This window comes from Macaca fascicularis, chromosome 16 (assembly GCF_037993035.2).
Source record: "Macaca fascicularis isolate 582-1 chromosome 16, T2T-MFA8v1.1".
NCBI classification, from domain to species: Eukaryota; Metazoa; Chordata; class Mammalia; order Primates; family Cercopithecidae; genus Macaca; species Macaca fascicularis.
This window is the reverse complement of record NC_088390.1, coordinates 66583806-66605643: the sequence shown is the minus strand read 5'-3', so window position 1 is coordinate 66605643 and position 21838 is coordinate 66583806. Positions and strand designations below refer to the sequence as shown.

Here is a 21838-nt window from a genome sequence, read left to right as displayed (position 1 = left end):
TTAGATTTATTTTTACTTAATTGGTTCTTTAGGTTTGTTTTATTATTTTTTTAAGTCAGGTTTATTGATATATAATTTTCATTTAATTCACCCTTTTTAAGGGTACAGTTTGATGAGTTTTGACAAATGTATAGTTTTTTTTTTTTTTTTGAGACGGAGTCTCACGCTGTTGCCCAGGCTGGAGTGCAATGGCGCGATCTCGGCTCACTGCAAGCTCCGCCTCCCGGGTTCCCGCCATTCTCCTGCCTCAGCCTCCTGAGTAGCTGGGACTACAGGCGCCCGCCACCGCGCCCGGCTAATTTTTTGTATTTTTAGTAGAGACGGGGTTTCACTGTGGTCTCGATCTCCTGACCTTGTGATCCGCCCGCCTCGGCCTCCCAAAGTGCTGGGATTACAGGCTTGAGCCACCGCGCCCGGCCGACAAATGTATAGTTACATAACCACCACCACATTCCCAATATAAAGCATTTCTGTTGCCTCAAAAAGGCCCCTTGTATCCCTTTGTAGTCGATCCCCTCCCCCCACCATCAGCCCCTGTTAGCTACTAATCTGATTTCTGTTCCTATACTTTTGCCTTTTCCAGAATGTCTTATAAATGAAATCATATAGCGTGTCACCTCTTGTGTTTGGCTTCTTTCACTTCGCTTTTTTTTTTTTTTTTTTCCGAGATGGAGTCTCGCTGTCACCCAGGCTGCAGTGCAGCGGCATGACCTAGGCTCACTGCAACCTCCGCCTCCCAGGTTCAAGCGATTCTCCTGCCTCAGCCTCCCAAGTAGCTTAGATCACAGGTGCATGCCACCACGCCCAGCAAATTTTTGTATTTTTAGTAGAGACAGGGTTTCACTATGTTGGCCAGGCTGGTTTCGAACTCCTGACCTCAATTGATCCACCCACCTCGGCCTCCCAGAGTGCTTGGGTTGCAGGTGTGAGCCACCACACTCGGCCCAGCAGATTCTTTTTTTTTTTTTTTTTTTTTTTGAGACAGAGCCTCGTTGCTGGAGTGCAGCAGCAAGATCTCAGCTTACCGCAACCTCTGCCTCCCAGGTTCAAACGATTCTCCTCCCTCAGCCTCCTGAGTAACTGGCATTATAGCCTCGAACCACCACACCCAGCTAATTTTTGTATTTTTAGTAGAGATGGGCTTTCTTCTTGTTGGCCAGGCTGGTCTCAAACTCCTGGCCTCACCTGATCCACCCGCCTTGGTCTCCCAAAGAGCTGGGATTACAGGCGTAAGCCACCATGCCTGGCCCGGTCCAGCAGATTCTTATATTTCAGTTTTTAAAGAAATGTTTGCCTTTCTACTGCTTGATGTGTAGTGGAATCTCATTGTGGTTTTAATTTGCATTTCTTTAATAGCTAGTGATGTTGAATATTCATGTGCAAATATCTTCTTTACTAAATTGTTCAAATCTGTTCCCATATTTTAATTGGATATTAGTCTTTTTATTGAGGTTTTTTTTCCTGTAACCCCATGAGAGATTCATTATTATTGAATTTTAAGAGTGCTTTATAGAGTCTAGATACAGGTCCTTTCAGGAACCAGGTACAGTGGTCCCTGCACATTGGGAGGCTGAGGCAGGAGGACTGCTTGAGGTCAGGAGTTTGAGACCACCTGGGCAATATGGTGAAACCTCGTCTCTACCAAAAATATAAAAATCAGTCAGGTGTGGTGGTGCTCACCTGTGGTCCCAGCTACTCGGGAAGCTGAGGTGGGAGGATTGCTTGAGCCAGGAGGTCGAGGCTGCAGTGAGCTGTGATCACCACTGCACTCCAGCCTGGGTCACAGAATGAGATACTATCTCAAAAATTAAACAAGTAAATAAAACAAAAAACAAGGCCTTTTAGATATGTGTTTGGTAAATATCTTCTCTCAGGTTGTGGTTTGTCTTTTCATTCTAAATATTTTCTAGCTGGGCACAGTGACTCACACCTGTAATCCCAGCACTTTGGGAGGACAAGGCAGGTGGATCACTTGAGGTCAGGAGTTCGAGACCATCCTGGCCAAAGTGGCAAAACCCCCATCTCTACCCCCATCTCTACAGCCAGGTGTGGTGGCACACGCCTGTAATCCCAGCTACTCAGGAGGCTGAGGCACAAGAAGTGCTTGAACCTGGGAGGTGGAGGTTGCAATGAGCCAAGATTGCACCACTGTACTCCAGCCTGAGCAACAGAGTGAGACTCTGTCTCAAAAAAAAAAAAAAAAATTAATAATAATAATTAAACTAAAAGTGTTTTCTGAAAAGCAGAAGTTTTTAATTTTGATCAGCTTTAAGTTAGCAATTTTTTCTTATATGATTTGTGCTTTTTTGTTTTTTACCTAAGAAATCTTTAAGAACCTGTTGTCTAATCCAAAGTGGAAAAGATTTACTCCTATGTCTTCCCCCAGAAATACTATAATTTAGGTCTATGATCCGTTTTTAGTTAATTTGAATATATGGTGTGAGGTATATATATATATATATTTTTTGCAATTGTATATTTATTTTTTGGAGAAACGAGGTCTCACTATGTTGCCCAGGCTGGTTTCAAACTCCTGGCCTCAGTGATCCTCCTGCCTCACCCTCCCAGAGTACTGGGATTATAGGCATGAGGCACCATGCCTGGCCTTCTTTGCAGTTATATATATATACAGATATGTGTGTACGGTGTGTGTGTGTGTATATATATATGTGTGTGTGTATATATATGTGTGTGTATATATGTATATGTGTGTATGTATATATATGTGTGTGTGTGTGTGTGTGTGTATATATATATATATCAGCCAGGTGTGGTGGCACATGCCTGTAGTCCCAGCTACTAGGGAGGCTGAGGTGGGAGGGTCACTTGAACTCAGGAGGTGGAGGTTGCAGTGAGCCAAGATGGCACCACTGCACTCCAGCCTGGGTGACAGAGCAAGACGTTGTCTTAAAAAAAATTATATGGCCGGGCGCGGTGGCTCAAGCCTGTAATCCCAGCACTTTGGGAGGCCGAGACGGGCGGATCACGAGGTCAGGAGATCGAGACCATCCTGGCTAACACCGTGAAACCCCGTCTCTACTAAAAATACAAAAAACTAGCCGGGCGAGGTGGCGGGCGCCTGTAGTCCCAGCTACTCCGGATGCTGAGGCAGGAGAATGGCCTAAACCCGGGAGGCGGAGCTTGCAGTGAGCTGAGATCCCGCCACTGCACTCCAGGCCGGGCTTCAGAGCAAGACTCCGTCTCAAAAAAAAAAAAAAAAAAAAAAAATTATATATATATATGTATATATATGTATATATGTGTGTGTGTGTATATATGTATATATTTCTGCAGGGCCCTACTGAGTTTGTCACACAACTGACTGCAACTTAAATAGTGCCACCACCCCACAATATGGCAAACTAAATAGAAACTCTGTTTTGCTAAGGCTGGTTGAGGGCAGTATGCAAGATTAGCATGGAAAGGGCCCTTCATTTCGCACTCTGTTAATTTTTGTCAGGTCACTTTCTTATCTTGACCACATTGTCAGATCTGTTTTGTTGCTCTAGCCTCACTTCCCTCAGCCTCCTGCAGCATCTTCCCTGTCAGCTAGATCCCTTCCTCTCTGGATGAAGTCCTCTTCATTGACCAGCTTTCTCACTTGGTTCTCTAAGACAGTGAGGATCTGTCTGCTTTTTTCTTGACCATTAGTGGATAGGAAAAAAGCTCTCATTCTCTGTAACCATTTGTCACCGAGGCCATAAAGACATTGAACTAACTGCCTTATGGGAGTTCATTACTGGAAGTCTTCAGGAGTTTACACATTGATATACAAAGTAAGTAGGCCAGTGCATTTGAGTCTTGGCTCATGTGTAATGATCTTTAATGGCGTATTGAAAAATTACCATTCTCAAGTAAGGATAATGTAGACGTCAGGTCATTTATAGTCTCAAAGATTTGTCAGTATACTTTAAAACAATCCTGGGAACAGTTCTATATTGAAGGAGACTGAAAAATCATGAGCACTAGGCGGCGCTGGGGCTGGCAAGCACGTGGCAGAGGCGGTGCCGACGGGGGCTGCTGAGGCGGGCAGAGGGTTGGCGGCGCCTGGAAGCCTGTCACTGGCACGGTCCCTGTGGGGTGCTCGGCAACGGGCATGTCGGTGGTGGGGCTGAAGAACCATTTCTACAAGGCAAGCCAGCTGGTCAGTGAGAAGGTGGGAGGGGCTGAGGGGACCAAGCTGGATGATGACTTCAAAGAGATGGAGAAGAAGGTGGATGTCACCAGCAAGGCAGTGACGGAAGTGCTGGCCAGGACCATCAAGTACCTGCAGCCCAACCCAAACCTCGCAGGTAAGCTGACCATGCTCAACATGGTGTCCGAGATCCGGGGCCAGGTGAAGAACCCCAGCTATCTGCAGTTGGAGGGGCTCCTGAGCGAGTGCCTGATCTGCCACCTGAAGGAGCTGGGCGGTGAGTCCAACTTCGGTGACACACTGCTGGATGTCGGCGAGTCCATGAAGCACCTGGTGGAGGTGAAGGACTCCCTGGACATAGAGGTCAAACAGAACTTCATTGACCCCCTCCAGAACCTGTGCGAGAACAACCTGAAGGAGATCCAGCACCACCAGTTGGAGGGCCGCCGCCTGGACTTTAACTAAAAGAAGAAGTGGCAGGGCAAGATCCCCAATGAGGAGCTGCGCCAGGTGCTGGAGGAGTTTGAGGAGTCCAAGGAGGTGGCAGAAACCAGCATGCACAACCTCCTGGAGACCAATATCAAGCAGGTGAGTCAGCTCTCAACCCTGGTGGAGGCGCAGCTGGACTGCTACCAGCGGGCCGTGCAGATCCCGGACAAGCTGGCAGAGAAGCCCAAGCGCAGAATGCAGGAAGCTTCCTCAGGCTCCAAGCGGCAGTATAAGCCCAAGTCCCGGGAGCCCTTTGACCTCGGAGAGCCTGAGCAGTCCAACGGGGGCTTCCCCAGCACCACAGTCCCCAAGATCGCAGCTTCGTCTTTCCGATCTTCCGACAAGCCCATCTGGACTCCTAGCAGGAGCATGCTGCCCCTAGACGAGCGGAGCTGCAAGGTGCTGTACAACTTCGAACCCTAGAACCATGGGGAGCTGGGCTTCCATGAGGGTGACGTCATCACCTTGACCAACCAGATCAACTACAACTGGTATAGGGCATGCTGGATGGCCAGTCGGGCTTCTTCCTGCTCAGCTACATGGACACGCTCGTGCCCCTGCCGCAGTGACTCGCCAGTGCCCCGCCCCTCTGTCCACACTGGGCGGCACCCCCTGCCGGGTCTTCTGCCTTCCACCGGGCTCCTACTGCTAGGATGGTATCCGAGCCTGCCGGTGCCACCCAGTCCCAGGTCCTCGAGGTACTCCCTGAGCAGGGAGCCACACTTGGGTGGGGGGCTTATCTGGGTGGGTGGGGACGCCTGTTTACACTGGCGCTGACCCCCAACGGTGACAGCTCCCTTCCCTACTCCATTGCGCCAGCCTCCTCCCTGCTCCCCAACTCCTTGCCCAGCTGGCCGAGGCGGGGCTAACCCTAAGGTGCTCTCACAAACACTAATGTTCCACCGCGGCAGCACCCACCTCCATCCTGACCCCACAGGGACCCGGCCCACTGCCTGCCCTCGAGTCCTGTGGCCTTAACAGGATAACATCGAGCGTCCCCGTGGGGTGGCTCAGAGACAGGACCTTGGTTTTAAATCCTGTCCCAGCCTGGTGCTGGAGATGGGCCCTGGCCCCACTCCAGGGCCACTGCACCCCTACCTCACACATGCACTCCTTCTCCCCAAGGCCAGGGCAGAGGGCCTCACTGCTTCCCCTGCCTGCTGTCAGCTTGCAGCCCGGGGACAGAGGCCAGCTGGGATCTGCCCCAGGACAGAGAACATAGCCTCCTTCAGAGCCCCGCCTCCAAAGCCCCTCCCTCACAAAGCCAAGTACCTTTTCAGCTTTTCAACTGCCCCCAGCCAGGGCCACGGAGGCCTGTGTCACTCTGGCACAAGCTGCCACCACCAACCACCCACATATACCCCAGCACACTTCGCACGGGACCACAGCCCCAGCCATGCTGTTGAGGGCCAAGCACAAAGGCTCCAGTGAGCAAATGTTAAAGCTCCTGGTGGCCAGGCCTCCACTTTCCCAGCCGCTACCACCCCACCCTGTGGGAAGTGGCCCTGACCATCTCCTCTAGGCCACAGCAGGCAGCCTCGGGGTCTCCAGACCCCTGCCCAGACCAGCAGGTCCGCAGCCCCAACATCTGCTTCCTCTGTCACCCGATCCAAAATCGATGAAATGGGGGGTCCTCTGGACTGGGCCACATTCACATTCCTCTCCCACTGTGGCCCAGCCTGAAGCCTCTGGACCCCAGACTCTGCTCTGCACCCACCTTGTCAGCAGTACATGAAGGGCACAGACACCCTGGCAGAGATGAGCACACAGCCTTGGACACGGTCCAGGGCAAAGTGAAATGTGTGCCTGAATTTTGTAAACAGAAGTATTAAATGTCTTTCTACAAAAAGAAAAAAAAAATCATGAACACTAAATGTAATGTCTGATGTTTGGTGATGTTTAATTGGATTCTTAATTTTTTAAGCCATGATATGATTAGGACAATTGTGAAAATGTGTATATGGACTACATAGTAGACAATGATAATATTAAGTTCCATTGGGTGATGATAGTATTCTGGTTATGTAGGAGAATGCCTTGGTTCTTAGGGGCTGCACACTGAAGTCTTTAATGGTGAAGGGTCATTATGTCTGCAACTGACTCTCAAATGGCTTGTCCAGAAAATGTATAGAGATACACACATGGAAAGCAAATGTGGCAAAGTATTAGCAACTGTTGATTCTAGATGAAAGTTATACAGGTGTTCATTAGACCATTTGAAAATGCTTCCCAGCCATCCTAAGGCTTAAAGAAAAAAGAAGAAAATGTTTAAAATCAAAAGTTGGGGGCAGGAAAAGAATAACAAAACCTCTGGGCTCGTGCCTATAATCCCAGCACTTTGGGAGACCAAGGAGAAAGGGTTGCTTGAGCTCAGGAGTTCGAGATTTTAGTAGAGACAGGGTTTCACTATGTTGCCCAGGCTGGTCTCGAACTCCTGAGGGGGTCTCGAACTCCATGACCCCCTGTCATGGAGACAGGCCCCTGAGTATTTTGAAAAACAATACAAAGGGCCCCTCTCTTCAACCTGCATCCAACAACTCAACTTACGAAAGTAAATTGAGAAAGCTGTACTTGCTGGAAAATATGTTAGATATAGAAATACAAGAAAAAATCGATGAAGTTAAAAGGGAAGTTAAAAGGGGGTCAAGGCTGCAGTGAGCTATGATTTTGCCACTGTATTTCATTCAGCCTGGGTGATAGAGTGAGACCTTGTCTCATTTTTAAAAAAAAGTAATTTTACCCATAGTTAATAAATAATCTGTGAGGTGGTACTTTGAGATCACTGAAGATCCTGTTCTCAGATGTCTTTTCACCCAGCTGTCCATCAGTGATAATCCTTGTCTGAATCAATTTTTATTACTGGTGGTTACAAAGTGACATTTTTAAAATTCTGTCATTCCTTCCACATTTATTATCTGGCTTTATTTCATTAAAGAACTCCCCTTCTTTCTTTTTTAATATCATTCTTCATTGATTCTTTTTTATATATTAATTATGTTATAGCTTATTATTGTTGTTATTCTTTTGAATGCTCAAATTGTCCAGATTTGACCAATGCAATCTCTGTTACTTTTTAACCCCACAATCCAGGTTGACCTAAACTATTTTTAATGCGCAGAGTAATTTCTAGTATTTCCCACTCCCAACAGGAATTGAGAAAGGGCCTCCAGAAGTTGGGGACTTACTCAGACTCTTCTTAGAAGTCTACCTTCTTCCTGTGTACGTTCAGCCCAAAGTGAGACTTTTGAGTTGGGAAGAAATACTTCTGAATTAAACTACTGATCAGTGTCACCCAATTCTAATCCCAACCACCTTTATTCTAGGCATACCGTACTCACTGCCATGCTTACCCTTCGGTTGGGCACCTCTGTCCTCCTTCCTATTGGCCTTCTAGTTCCTACCCAACTGTTCAGTCCACAGGCCTCAATAACACCTTTTCGCCCAGCCCTCTGGTAGCGTTGGCCTGCCTCCTTTACCTACTCAGCCACTTTACCACTAATTTATTGTTCTCTGTTTTCATCTATAGGATCTTACCTAGCCATATGGCCTGCTGCCTCTGCCAGTTTAAAAATAGCATTGAGGTTGTCTGCAAGACAGTCAAGCTGCATTGCAACAGTGCATGTCTGACAAACACCATACATTGTCGTGAGTCCAAATTGCCTGGTGATCAATTGTTACATTATTTTAAGTATTTGTTTTTAAATTTTTTATTTTTAATTGATAAATTTGTAAAGTAATGATATAATTGCTTTATTTTTATTTACTCATTCAGAGTTAAACTCCCTCAATTTCTGAACTATTCCCTTGCTGAGAGTCAGGTTCTCAGTTATTATTAGAAAATGTAATAATAGAACTGTTCCATATTCATAAAGGACCAAGACAAAGGAATGGGAAGACTAGGGAATAACATTAACATCCACACACTGTGTACTGTGCTCTGTGCTTGATGCTTTGCCCCCAGTGATAATTTCTTCATACAGTGCAATGTAGTTTGTAAGCTGGTTTTATATCCATGAGATCTCAAGTACTCTTGGCCTTATAGGACAGATGTAGATCCGGTTTTGTTTTTGTTTTTGTTTTCACAATTTTATTTTATTTTATTTTTTTTTTTTTTTTTTTTTTTTTTTGAGACGGAGTCTCGCTCTGTAGCCCAGGCTGGAGTGCAGTGGCCGAATCTCAGCTCACTGCAAGCTCCGCCTCCCGGGTTCACGCCATTCTCCGGCCTCAGCCTCCCGAGTAGCTGGGACTACAGGCGCTGCCACCTCGCCCGGCTATTTTTTTTTTGTATTTCTTAGTAGAGACGGGGTTTCACCGTGTTAGCCAGGATGGTCTCGATCTCCTGACCTCGTGATCCGCCCATCTCGGCCTCCCAAAGTGCTGGGATTACAGGCTTGAGCCACCGCGCCCGGCCTGTTTTCACAATTTTATAAGAGTACAAGTGATGCTATTTTATTTGAAGCCTGAGAGCTTCTGGTTCCATAACCAGAAATTGCTACCTGGCTCTTCTAATGGAATGAGGGATTTTCCAAGCTTAGACCATCCAACTCTGAACGTGCTCTGAATCTCAAACCTTTCTATTCACAGAACAAATGCTCAAGTGCTTTCAGGAGTTTTTCTGTAGATTAGGTTTATTAGCACCAACTTCATGACTTCTAAAATGTGACTGCTTTCATGTCCAGATAGCTTGAATACAGGTATCTACCAGTGATATGGGGTGGATGATGAATAATGCTTGGCTACTTATTTAAAGAAAATGTTGCTTATTTTTCAAAACTTTTTTTTACCAATTATATTCTTCCCTTCTCCCCAGGAGGTGGGCAGAAAAGCATTGGTAATCTCCTTTTACAGATGAGGAAAAACAAGATCAGAGGTGCTAAGTGCTGTACCTTGTGCCAGGTCTTCTGTCCTCAATTCTGGGTTCTCCCCAAGCCCATGTTTCTCCTTTCTTACAATCTTTACTTCTTCCTCTGACCCTCAGCACCACCCAAAATACTTTTAATTCTGGAAAAGAAAATCAGCTGCACACTGGTACACTTGACCTTCATGCAGTCAGAAGCTTTGGATGAGTCTGCATGCAAAATATTAGAGATGAAATGAAAGCAAAGTAGGCATCTGACAAAAGTTGCTTTTTCCCTTCTGCATTTTAGGACCTCAAGTGATGTTTATCCAGAAACTGCTGTCATACCATAGATTCATTGTATATTTAACAACATAGGCATACAATCTGGCAAATTAAAAACCTCTTAACCTACACCCTGAATCCCTGCCCAAATTTAAGAAAAGAATTAGGGTGGACACGGTGTTTTTTCCATGTCGCGTCTTCTGTGATGGAGCTACAGTATGTGGGACCAGAGAATGGGGTGGGTGGGTGGAGCGTGTGCCAGATGAGGGTCTATCAGCAATGGGAGGGGCTCTCCACATTAGCATCTCTACCGTGCTCCTCTCAGAGGACTGCCTTCCACTGCATTCAGCTGTGATGGTAGCAAAAACACAGGTACACCAAGGACAAGGAGAGAGGGAGCCTTGTGCTCTCTCTCTGCATCTGAGTCAGGACAGCACAGGGTATGGAGCAGCCTGCAGAGAGGCCAGCTCATCAGGTCATCATGGTAGCACTTGTCTTCAACCTTGAGCTTTGACTGAGCACTGGGCAACTGGCCCCTGGGGATCAATGGAATAATCCTAAGCAGACTTACTCTATGTCACACTATGGAATGTTCCAAGTAGGTGGCCATGTTTTCAAAAGATGTCTTTTTCTCCTTTCGTTGTTGCCGTTTCGTAGGTTTAGGATTGGGTGTGTGTTTCTCCTCTCTGAATGGCACTCGAATGTTTGCTGATTCCTACTCTGTGTGACTGGGGCGTACAGCTGTGGACTGATGCATGCTGTCCCATCATCTTTCATGATCAAAACAGTCTCTTCTTTTTTCACAGCTGAAGAAGCATCTGTAGGGAATCCAGAAGGAGCGTTCATGAAGGTGTTACAAGCCCGGAAGAAGCACACGAGCACTGAGCTGACTATTGAGCCGGAAGCGCCCTCAGACAGCAGTGACATCAACTTGTCAGGCTTTGGGAGTGAGCAGCTAGACACCAATGACGAGAGTGAGGTTATCAGTGCACTAAGTTACATCTTGCCGTATTTCTCAGCAGGAAATCTAGATGCGGAATCAATGTTGTTACCGTTCATGAAACGGCTCTTTTCTAATGCACAAGATGGAGACAGGCCCCTGAGTATTTTGAAAAACAATACAAAGGGCCCCTCTCTTCAACCTGCATCCAACAACTCAACTTACGAAAGTAAATTGAGAAAGCTGTACTTGCTGGAAAATATGTTAGATACAGAAATACAAGAAAAAATCGATGAAGTTAAAAGGGAAGAAAAAACTGCCATGCTTATGCAGTCCAGCCTTCTAGGTAACAAATTTAAACGCCAAATATTTGAAAAGAAATTAGAAACTGTCCAACCACAGGAAAACAGCCTGGCAAAGATTCAAAGTGTAGGCAACAACCTGCAGAGAGTGAACAGAGTCCTCACGGGCCCAAGGAGCATCCAGAAAAGGCACTTCAAAGAGGTGGGAAAGCAGAGCACCAGGAGGGAAGAGGGTGCGCAGGCATTTGTGGAGAGCGCTGCCCAAGAAAAAAGGCTCGGGAGCCCGGTCTCAAGGGAGCTGGAACAGCCTCACACAGAGCAGGGGCGTGAGAAGTTAGCGGGAAATGCCATCTATATGAAGCCTTCATTCACCCAAGAGCGTAAGGCGGCAGTCTCCTCTGTGCTGAAACCCTTCTCCATGGGCGAGCCTTCTGCCTCCACCCCTGCAAAAGCCCTACCTGAGGTCAGAGACAGATCGAAAGACTTAACCCATGCCGTTTTCATTTTAGAAAATGCAAAGGCTAGAGTTAAGAATACGAAGGCTGCTAAACCAATCGTACATTCCAGAAAAAACTACCGCTTTCATAAAACTCACTCCCGCGTGGCCCACAGCACACCCAAGGCCAAAAAGAGTCAAAAGTTGAGAAAGAAAAGTTATCTCGATAGACTGATGCTCGCAAACAGGCCGCCATTCTCTGCAGCGAAGAGCCTCATAAATTCCCCTTCACAAGGGGCTTTTTTGCCTTTAGTAGACCTGAGTCCTAAGGAAAATCCTTTTCCTAAACTATTTGATCCTTCAGAACGTGTTATAGAGAACACTAATGTAAAGAACACAACTGCAAGAAATGCCTTCAAAGAAAACATTTTTATGGAAAACACTACTATGCCGGAAGGCACCATCTCTGAAAACACAACCTACAATCCTCCTCCTGAGGCAGATTCCGCTGGGACTGCGTTCAACTTAGGGCCAGCTGTTAAACGAACTAATCAGACACAATGGGAATACAACAACATGGGCACTGACCTGTCCTCCGAGCCCAAAAGCTTCAATTACCCGTTGCTCTCATCCCCAGGTGATCAGTTTGAAATTCAGCTAACCGAGCAGCTACGGTCCCTCATCCCCAGCGAGGATGTGAGAAGGTTTATTTCTCATGTTATCCGGACCTTAAAGATGGACTGCTCTGAAACCCGTGTGCAACTGACCTGTGCCAAGCTCATCTCCAGGACAGGCCTCCTGATGAAGCTTCTCAGTGAGCAGCAGGAAGTAAAGGCGTCCAAGGCAGAATGGGATACGGAACAGTGGAAAACTGAGAACTATATTAATGAGAGCATGGAAGCCCAGAGTGAACAGAAAGAGCAGAAGTTGAGTGAGGTGAGGACCCCACAGAAACATGAGACCCAGATTTCCCATCATTTAGTGTATTCCAGGAAAGTGCCCACACAGGAGAACCTGAGACTCCCAGGCCATAGCTTGTCCTGGTCATGTAACTTTGGCCATGACGGTGATCTCCCACTTTGCTCATGTAGAGGGTGAAATAGATTAGTGCACAAGGTGAACTGTAGACCAGGGGTGGTAGCTCACGCCTGTAATCCCAGCACTTTGGGAGGCCAAGGTGGGTGGATCACTTGAGGTCAGGAGTTTGAGAACAGCTTGGCCAACATACTGAAACCCTGTCTCCACAAAAATAAAAAAAATTAGCGGGGGTGATGACAAGTGCCTGTAGTCCCAGCTACTCGAGAGGCTGAAGTGGGAGGATCACCTGAGCCCAGGGAGGTCGAGTCCAGTGAACTGTGATCACACCACTGCACTCCAGCCTGGGTGACAGAGTGAGACTCTGTCTCAAAAAATAAAAATAAAAAAGAACCTGTAAGCTACTCACCTGGAATACTGGGGTTTTGAGAAGTTAGCTTCCATTCTCTCTTTTTTTTTTTTTAATTGTTCTTTCCTTTTTTTTTTTTTTTTTTTTTAGCTCATGAAAGACGTTCCAGGATATGGCTATAACAGCAAACTCATCTTGGCAATATCTGTGACTGTAATACTAACAATTTTGATCATAATTTTTTGTCTCATTGAGGTAAGAATAATAATTAATTCAGGTTTTCAGAATGCAGTCCTGTCTTTTTGTGGATTCAGAGCCCACAAACTCAAAACCAAAGCCACTTTCCCACCTGCTGCTACTTGACATTCTTTTTCAGTCGTTTAAGGCTGAGGTACACTTTGTTCTTTTACTGCAGTGTATATTCCAGGATTTTAAAGGATCCTCGCTTCCAGGAGATCTCTGTGAAATGAAACCAAGTTAATCCCACTAGACTATTTTAAGAAGTTGATATAATAGCAAAATTTCTCCCACGTAAAACGATGTCAACAATTGGATGTACTCACCAAGTCACCCTTACTCTGCCACTAATTTATTTCCTTGTTGCTGAAAGGATGAGAGACGTATAATCTCCATCCTCACGGAGTTGTCATCACCCTGGAGAGGAAGGAGACAGCCAAAAGAGAGAAGTATTGTCTTGTAGACTTATTAGGTTCACACAGTATCATCCTTTTCCAGTGTATAAGGCATTGTCTAAATAGGTCCAGTTAAAGCACTACAGGGTAGCCATTTTTTTTTTTTTTTGAGACGGAGTCTCGCTCTGTGGCCCAGGTTGGAGTGCAGTGGCCGGATCTCAGCTCACTGCAAGCTCCACCTCCCAGGTTTACGCCATTCTCCTGCCTCAGCCTCCCGAGTAGCTGGGACTCCAGGCGCCCGCCACCTCGCCCGGCTAGTTTTTTGTATTTTTAGTAGAGACGGGGTTTCACCGTGTTAGCCAGGATGGTCTCGATCTCCTGACCTCGTGATCCGCCCGTCTCGGCCTCCCAAAGTGCTGGGATTACAGGCTTGAGCCACCGCGCCCGGCCTAAGGTAGCCTTTTTTTTTTTTTTTTTTTTTTTTTTGAGACGGAGTCTCGCTCTGTCGCCCAGGCTGGAATGCAGTGGCGCGATCTCGGCTTACTGCAAGCTCCGCCTCCCGGGTTCCCGCCATTCTCCTGCCTCAGCCTCCCGAGTAGCTGGGACTACAGGCACCGCCACCACGCCTGGCTAATTTTTTTGTATTTTTAGTGGAGACGGGGTTTCATTGTGTTAGCCAGGATGGTCTCGATCTCCTGACCTCGTGATCCGCCCGCCTCGGCCTCCCAAAGTGCTGGGATTACAGGCTTAAGGTAGCCATTTTTTTAAAAAATTGTTGGCCACATTTTTAAGTTCACAGGGGAGGGGGAATGTCTCATACTCCAGCCCTCCTGAGCCTAGGCCCTCTGTGAGATGTGTCACCATTTCTTGGAGACCATGTGAGACATTCCCCCTTGGATCAGAGATGCTCAACCTGCATCAACATATCTAAAGCCTACATCTGGCTACTCTGGGGCGAGTCCTGTTCACAGTGTCCATTCCTGGAGCTTGCCTCTGTTTGCCTTTTGTTCAATTACATAATGTATTACTTTTCTCAACAGGCCACTGCTAGCATATTGGAAGAGTGATTTAATAAGCTGGTAACCTTGACGCCATGCTCCCAATCCAACCTTATTTGCTTCATTTACCATTTCCATTATTGTGGCAGCCCTCCATTCCAGCCAGAGCTTCAACTTACCATACCTCAAGTCACACCATCCGCATTTCTGCTCTTGTCTGTGTGTTTGTCCATCTAATATGCCCTTATTTCACTCTGCCTGTGGGAGTCCCATGAATCTCTCCAAAGTCAACTCAAGTTCATCTTTCTGCTTGAAACCTTCCCTGAATAGGCCTGGCGCGGTGGCTCACGCTTGTAATCCCAGCACTTTCATGAGGCTGAGGCGGCAGATCATGAGGTCAGGAGATCGAGACCATCCTGGCTAACACAGTGAAACCCTGTCTCTACTAAAAATATAAAAAATTAGCTGTGCGTGGTGGCAGGCGCATGTAGTCCCAGCTACTCGTGAGGCTGAGGCAGGAGAATGGCATGAACCTGGGAGGCAGAGCATGCAGCAAGCCAAGATCGGGCCACTGCACTCGAGCTTTGGTGACAAAGCGAGACTCTGCCTCAAAAAACAAAAACAGGCCGGGCGCGGTGGCTCAAGCCTGTAATCCCAGCACTTTGGGAGGCCGAGACGGGCGGATCACGAGGTCAGGAGATCGAGACCATCCTGGCTAACACGGTGAAACCCCGTCTCTACTAAAAAATACAAAAAAAAAAAAAAACTAGCCGGGCGAGGTGGCGGGCGCCTGTAGTCCCAGCTACTCGGGAGGCTGAGGCAGGAGAATGGCGTGAACCCAGGAGGCAGAGCTTGTAGTGAGCTGAGATCCGGCCACTGCACTCCAGCCTGGGGGACAGAGCGAGACTCTGTCTCAAAAAACAAACAAACAAACAAACAAAAAACAAAAACAAAAACAAAACAAAACCAAAAAACCACCTTCCCTGAATATTCCAGCCCTCCTGAGCCTAGTCCCTTTGTGAGATTTGTCCCCATTTCTTGGACACCATATGAGAGACTTCAGAGGCTGAAGTGGGAGGATTGCTTGAGCCTGGGAGGTTGAGGATGAAGTGTGCTGTGGTCATACCACTGCACTCTAGCCTGGACAACAGAGCGAGACCCTGTCTTAAAAACAGCTACCACCAAAAACTATCTTGGAATTTGAATAGGATTACCTTAAATTTGTAGATTAATTTGAGAATTGACATCTGTACAACATTCTGGGAACATGGTATTTCACGTCATTTATTCATTTCTTGTTAATGTCTTTCAGAAGAGTTTTAGGGTTTCCATCATACAGATCTTACATGTCTTTTGTTACATAACAGATCTTTGTATTTTTCTTCCTAAATACTTCATACATTTGTATTGCCATTGTAAATGGGAATTATTTCCATTTTCTAATTAGTTATTGGTGGTACATCTGACAAGTATTTGACTTCTGTGTGCTGTTCTCTTGAATTTGTTTCTAGTCACTGTACTGAATTCTCATATTACTTCCAGTAAAATCTTAGTTGATTCTCTTAGGCTTCTTTTGCTAACATTTATTGTTTTATATGCAAATAATGATAGTTTTGCCTCTTCCTTTTAAATACTTACACTCTTTCCTTCCTTTCCTTTCTCTTTTTTTCTTTCTCAGGGCCTTGTCGTCACCCAGACTGGAGGGCAATGGTGTAATCTAGCTGACTGTAACCTCAAACTCCTGGGCTTAGGGGATCCTCCTGCCTCAGCTTCCAGAGTGGCTGGGACTACAGGCAGGCAGTGAAATTTTAAAACTTTTTTTGTAGACACAAGGTCTCGCTATGTTGCCCAGGCTGGTTTTCCTGCCACTTTAGAGCAGGTTTCCTTTTTTTCATACTTTTAAGAGTTTTTTATTAGGAATTGTCCATTGAATGTTAGCTAAAACAGTCAATAAAATGCATTAAGTGTCAGCTGCATGCAAGACCCTAAGTTAGATACAGTTAGCCCTCTTCATCAGCAGGTCCACATCTTCAGATTCAACTGGATAAGGTGAATATTTGAAAAAAGAAACAATAAAAATACAAATAGAAAGTACAGTATAACAACTGTTGCCATTGTACAATAGCTATACATTTTATTAGTGATGACCTAAAGTACGTGGGACCAGGGATGTTGACTGACACTTGTAGTCCCAACACTTTGGGAGGCCAACCTGGGCAGCATAGTGAGACCTTGTCTTTAATAAAAATTAAAAAAATAGCCAGGTGTGGTGGTATGCACCTGTAGTGCCAGCTACCCAAGAGACTGAGGTGGGAGGATCATTGGAGCCCAGGAGGTTGAGGCTGCAGTGAGCTGTGATTGTGACACTGCACTCCAGCCTAAGTGACAGAGGACGATCCTGTCTCCAAGTAAGTAAATAAAGTATATGGGGGGATGTATGTTGGTTATATGCAAATACTGCACCATTATATGTAAGGGATTGAGCATCCACAGATTCTGGTATGGTGTGGGGGCAGTATCCTAGAACCAATCCCCCACAAGATAGCAAGGATGACTGAACTGTGGAAGAATCAAAGCTCTGTTGAACAGCATACAATTCCCGTCTTCAAAAAAAGTTATCTCATCAGGTAGATGAGACTTAAAATGAATAAAAGGAATGAATACAGATTTGGAGATAGTGGTTGTTGTGATGGATAATCTTAATTGTGTTTTCTTCCAAAACAGATTCATTCCCACAAAAGGGCATCAGAGGAGGATAAAGAAGACTCATCACGGATTCATTCCTACAAAAGGGCATCAGAGGAAGATAAAGAAGACTCATCACGGATTAATTCCCACACAAGGGCATCAGAGGAGGATAAAGAAGACTCATCAGTGTCAGGCCCCTGAGCCCAAGTTAAGGCATCCAGATGGCCTGGAGCCATGTTTTTTAAATTTTATTATTAAGTATTGTTTTTTTACTGGTTAAATCAATGATAACATTCTTTACTTTGTGGTTGTGTTACTCAAAATGAGGATTTTTAACAATAATAAAAATAAAGCTTGTTAGATCATTTTTAATTTTAATAAATTGGTTCCTGAAGATTTGACTAAAGAGAAAACTAGGCCAATCTAAGCAGAATCCAAATGAAGTAGAAAGTCCATAGAGAACGAGGAAAAAAGGAAATTGTTGAACCACAGACACAGTAAAAGGAAAAAACTGGCCGGGCGCAATGGCTCACACCTGTAATCCCAGCACTTTGGGAGGCTGAGCTGGGTGGATCGCTTGAGCCCAGGAGTTTGGGCAACCTGACAAAACCCCCATCTCTACAAAAAATACACAAAAATTAGCCAGGTGTGGTGGTGTGCACCTGTAGTCCTATCTACTTGGTAGGCTGAGTTGGGAGTATCACTTGAACCTGGGAGGTTGCAGTGAGCTGACGTTGAGCTGTTACACCCCAACCTGGGGGGTGACAGGGTGAAAAGAGTGAGACCCTGTCTTTAAAAAAAAAAAAAAAAAAGGAAGAAAGCAAAGAAAAAAATGTATATTTGTGACAAGGTCTCTTTCTGTCTCCCAAGCTGGAGTGCAATGGCAGAATCATAGCTCACTGCAGCCTCAAACTCCCGGGCTCAAGGCATCCTCCTGCCTTAAAGGCCTCCAGAAGGGTTGGGATTACAGGAATAAGCCACTGCGAGGCTAGATTTTTTTTTTTTTTTTTTTTGAAACAAGGTTTGACTCTCACCCAGGCTGGAGTGCAGTGGTGCAATCTCGGCTCACTGCAACCTCTGCCTCCCAGGCTCAAGCGATCCTCCTGCCTCAGCTTCTCAAGTAGCTGGAACTACAGGCACGTGCCACCAAGCCTGGTGAATTTTTGTATTTTTTGTAAAGAAGGGGTCTCAATATGTTGCCCAGGCTGGTCTTGAATTCCTGGGTTATAGTGATCCACCCACCTCGGCCTCCCAAAGTGCTGGGATTACAGGTGTGAGTCACCATGACTGGCCAAAAAAAAGTTGAAGTGTTGGCCGGGCGCGGTGGCTCAAGCCTGTAATCCCAGCACTTTGGGAGGCCGAGACGGGCGGATCACGAGGTCAGGAGATCAAGACCATCCTGGCTAACACAGTGAAACCCCGTCTCTACTAAAAAATACAAAAAACTAGCCGGGCGAGGTAGCGGGCGCCTGTAGTCCCAGCTACTTGGGAGGCTGAGGCAGGAGAATGGCGTAAACCTGGGAGGCAGAGCTTGCAGTGAGCCAAGATCCAGCCACTGCACTCCAGCCTGGGCGACAGAGCGAGACTCCGTCTCAAAAAAAAAAAAAAAAAAAAGTTGAAGTGTTAAAATTAAAAAGAAAATTCACCAAGCCATTTTGCATATTTTTCTGGAAAGATACAGATATATATATATATATATATATGTGTGTGTGTGTGTATATATATATATATAGAGAGAGAGAGAGAGACAGATCTGGACTATATACCTTATAGTATCAGTTGGGTATAACTTTGTTGCAGAAAGGACAAAGGGAACTGATTAGGGTTAAGGCGCATATATGTATGTGTATATATATGTGTGTGTTTATGTTTTCCCAATTCCTCACACCACTCCTTTTTATTAATTTTTATTGAGATGTAATTTATACACCATAAATTCACCCTTTTAAATAAGTGCAGAATTTAGTGGGTTTTAGTATAGTATTCACAAGGCTGTACAGCCATCACCACTATTTAATTCCAGAACATTTTCATCACCCCAGAAAGAAGCCCCAGAATCACTGGCCCTACTCCCCATTTCCTCTCCCATTTCCTGGCAAGTATTTACTTACTTCCTATGAATTTGCCCATTTGGGACATTTCATATAAATGAAATCATAAAATACATAATTTCACTAAATAAGACTTTTGTGTGTGACTTCAAACAGTTAAGTAGGCATAACATAACATTTAAACTCTAATCACTGCCCCCTCCCCCTACCTTTTTTTTGAGACAGGGTCTCACTCTGTCTTCCCAGCTAGAGTGCAGTGGTCTGATCACAGCTCACTGCAGCCTTAACCTCCCCAGGCTCAGGTGATCCTCCTACCTCAGTCTCACAAGTAACTGGGACCACAGGCACACACCACCACACCTAGCTAATTTTTGCATTGTTTGTAGAGACAGGATTTCGCTATGTTGCCCAGGCTGATCTTAAACTCATGGACTCAAGTGATCCGCCTACCTCGGCCTCCCAAAGTACTGGGATTGCAGGCATCAGCTACCACACCTGATTGTCTCTAACCACTTTTAAGTGTACAATTCAGTAGTGTTAAGTGCATTCACATTGTTGTACAACAAATCTCCAGAACTTTTTCATCTTCCCAAATTGAAACTCTGTACCTATTAAACACTAACCCCATTCTCTCCTCCCAGCCCACGGTAACCGCCCTTCTACTTTCTGTTTCTATGAATCTGACCACTCTGAGTACCTCATGTGAGTGGAATCACACAGTATTTCTCCTTTGGTAACTGGCTTATTTCACTTAGCATAACGCCCTCAAGCGTTCTCCATGTCAGAATTTTCTTCCTTTCAAGGCTGAAGAATATGTCGTTGTATGGATCAATCACATTTGCGTTCTCCATTCATCAGTTAATGCACATGGAGGTTGTTTCCGCCTTTTGGTCATTGAGAATAATGCTGCTGCATACATATGTGTATACGTTTCTGCATGATTAAATGTTTGCAATTCTTTTGACTATATATGTATGAATAGAATTACTAGGTCATATAGTAGCTCTAAGTTTAACTTTTTGACTAACCGCCAAAGTATTTTCCATAGTGCTACATAGTTTTACTTTCTCCAGTTTCCCAAATCCTCTCCAACACTTTTTATTTTTATTTTTTTTAAACAATTACACCCATGCTAGTGAATGTGAAGTGGCATCTCATTGTGGTTTGGATTTTATTTTAATTTTTAAAATCAAAAGAATATACTTGGCCTTAGGTGGTGGCTCACACCTGTAATCCCAGCATTTTAGGGGGCCAAGATGGGTGGATCACCTGTGTTAAGGAGTTCAAGACCAGCCTGGCCAACACGGTGAAACCCCGTCTCTACTAAAAATACAAAAGTTAGCTGGGTGTGGTGGCAGCTGCCTGTAATCCCAGCTACTCAGGAGGCTGAAGCAGGAGAATCACTTGACCCAGGAGGTGGAGGTTGCCATGAGTTGGAATCGCACCACTGCACTCCAGCCTGAGAGATGCTGTCCAAAAAAAATATATATATATACACACACACACACATAAAAGTGTGTATATATATATATATATATACACTCCAGCCTGAGAGATGCTGTCCAAATATATATATATATACACACACACTTTTCTAGTATAATAAAATTATTTTACAAAAGAAGTCCATTACTAACACACACTTGCATGCAAAGCACAAGACACATCTAAGGACCGGGTGTGGTGGCTCACGCCTGTAATCCCAGCACTTTGGGAGGCCAAGGTGGGCAGATCACTTGAGGTCAGGAGTTCCAGACCAGTGTGGCCAACATAGTAAAACCCCATCTCTACTAAAAATACAAAAATTAGCGAGGCGTGCTGGTGGGCACCTGTAATCCAAGCTGCTCAAGAGGCTGAGGCAGGAGAATCGCTTGAGCCCAGGAGGTAGAGGTTGCAGTGAGGCAAGATCCCGCCATTGCACTCCAACCTAGGCGACAGCAAGGCTCCGTCTCAAAAAAAAAAAAAAAAAAAAGTACTAAAATTAAGTTGCCAAGAATTTACATGTAGTCCTTTCTACATATAAGACATAAATACCTGACACTTTATTCATTCCCTTCATTCTTCAGCCAGCCTCCCAGGACAAGTCTGGCAACGATGCTGACCACCGGGCAAAAGTAATTACCTTTTTCAGTTTATGTTAGGACAACCTATGTGGGTTTACATTTGGTTTAATATAATACTACCCTACTTCTCCAATAAGTATTTAAGCATTTATTTAAAAAAACAAATTTGCCGGGCGCGGTGGCTCAAGCCTGTAATCCCAGCACTTTGGGAGGCCGAGACGGGCGGATCACAAGGTCAGGAGATCGAGACCATCCTGGCTAACACGGTGAAACCCCGTCTCTACTAAAAAATACAAAAAACTAGCCGGGCGAGGTGGTGGGCGCCTGGAGTCCCAGCTACTTGGGAGGCTGAGGCAGGAGAATGGCGTAAACCCGGGAGGCAGAGCTTGCAGTGAGCTGAGATCTGGCCACTGCACTCCAGCCTGGGCGACAGAGCGAGACTCCACCTCAAAAAAAAAAAAAAAAAAATTCAATTTAACCACTTGTACTACCCTAGTGTCTCTGAGAAAGACATGCCTTACTTCAAGGAAAAAGGGGTCCTTTTTCCTCACAAACATTTCCTCATAAACTTTATTTTTTAAATGCTTTTAAAACCAGA

The 21838-nt window shown here is 45.5% G+C and overlaps 1 protein-coding gene, 1 long non-coding RNA gene and 1 pseudogene across 28 annotated transcripts in view; 2 read left to right on the top strand and 1 right to left on the bottom strand.

Moving 5' to 3' along the window:
* Positions 1 to 17508, top strand: part of LOC101866755 (leucine-rich repeat-containing protein 37A3) — a 42088-nt gene extending 24580 nt beyond the window's left edge. For 16 of the 24 annotated variants that reach the window (XM_065531722.2, XM_074019941.1, XM_074019939.1 and 13 more), the window contains 4 exons: positions 8151 to 8269; positions 10553 to 12360; positions 12959 to 13063; positions 17163 to 17508. In XM_065531722.2, the coding sequence (XP_065387794.1) occupies positions 8151 to 8269; positions 10553 to 12360; positions 12959 to 13063; positions 17163 to 17327 (2197 nt within the window). In that variant the 3' untranslated portion in view covers positions 17328 to 17508. Of the gene's footprint in view, positions 1 to 8150; positions 8270 to 10552; positions 12361 to 12958; positions 13064 to 16116; positions 16847 to 17162 lie in introns of those variants that run through there. The other 8 variants (XR_012425975.1, XM_074019943.1, XM_074019944.1 and 5 more) reach the window with 5 other exon arrangements.
* LOC123569468 (endophilin-A2 pseudogene) lies at positions 141 to 7250 on the top strand (annotated as a pseudogene).
* LOC135967723 (uncharacterized) lies at positions 10371 to 13900 on the bottom strand. Of its 4 annotated transcripts, none has more exons than XR_010581908.2 (3): positions 13372 to 13900; positions 12192 to 12659; positions 10371 to 10564 (listed from the first exon to the last, which is right to left on the bottom strand). It is a non-coding gene; the product is annotated as an uncharacterized lncRNA (long non-coding RNA). The 4 variants fall into 4 exon arrangements; XR_012425978.1 differs by having other exon boundaries at positions 12192 to 12302; XR_012425980.1 differs by lacking the exon at positions 10371 to 10564 and adding an exon at positions 10666 to 10701.
* Positions 17509 to 21838: the final 4330 nt, after the last annotated feature.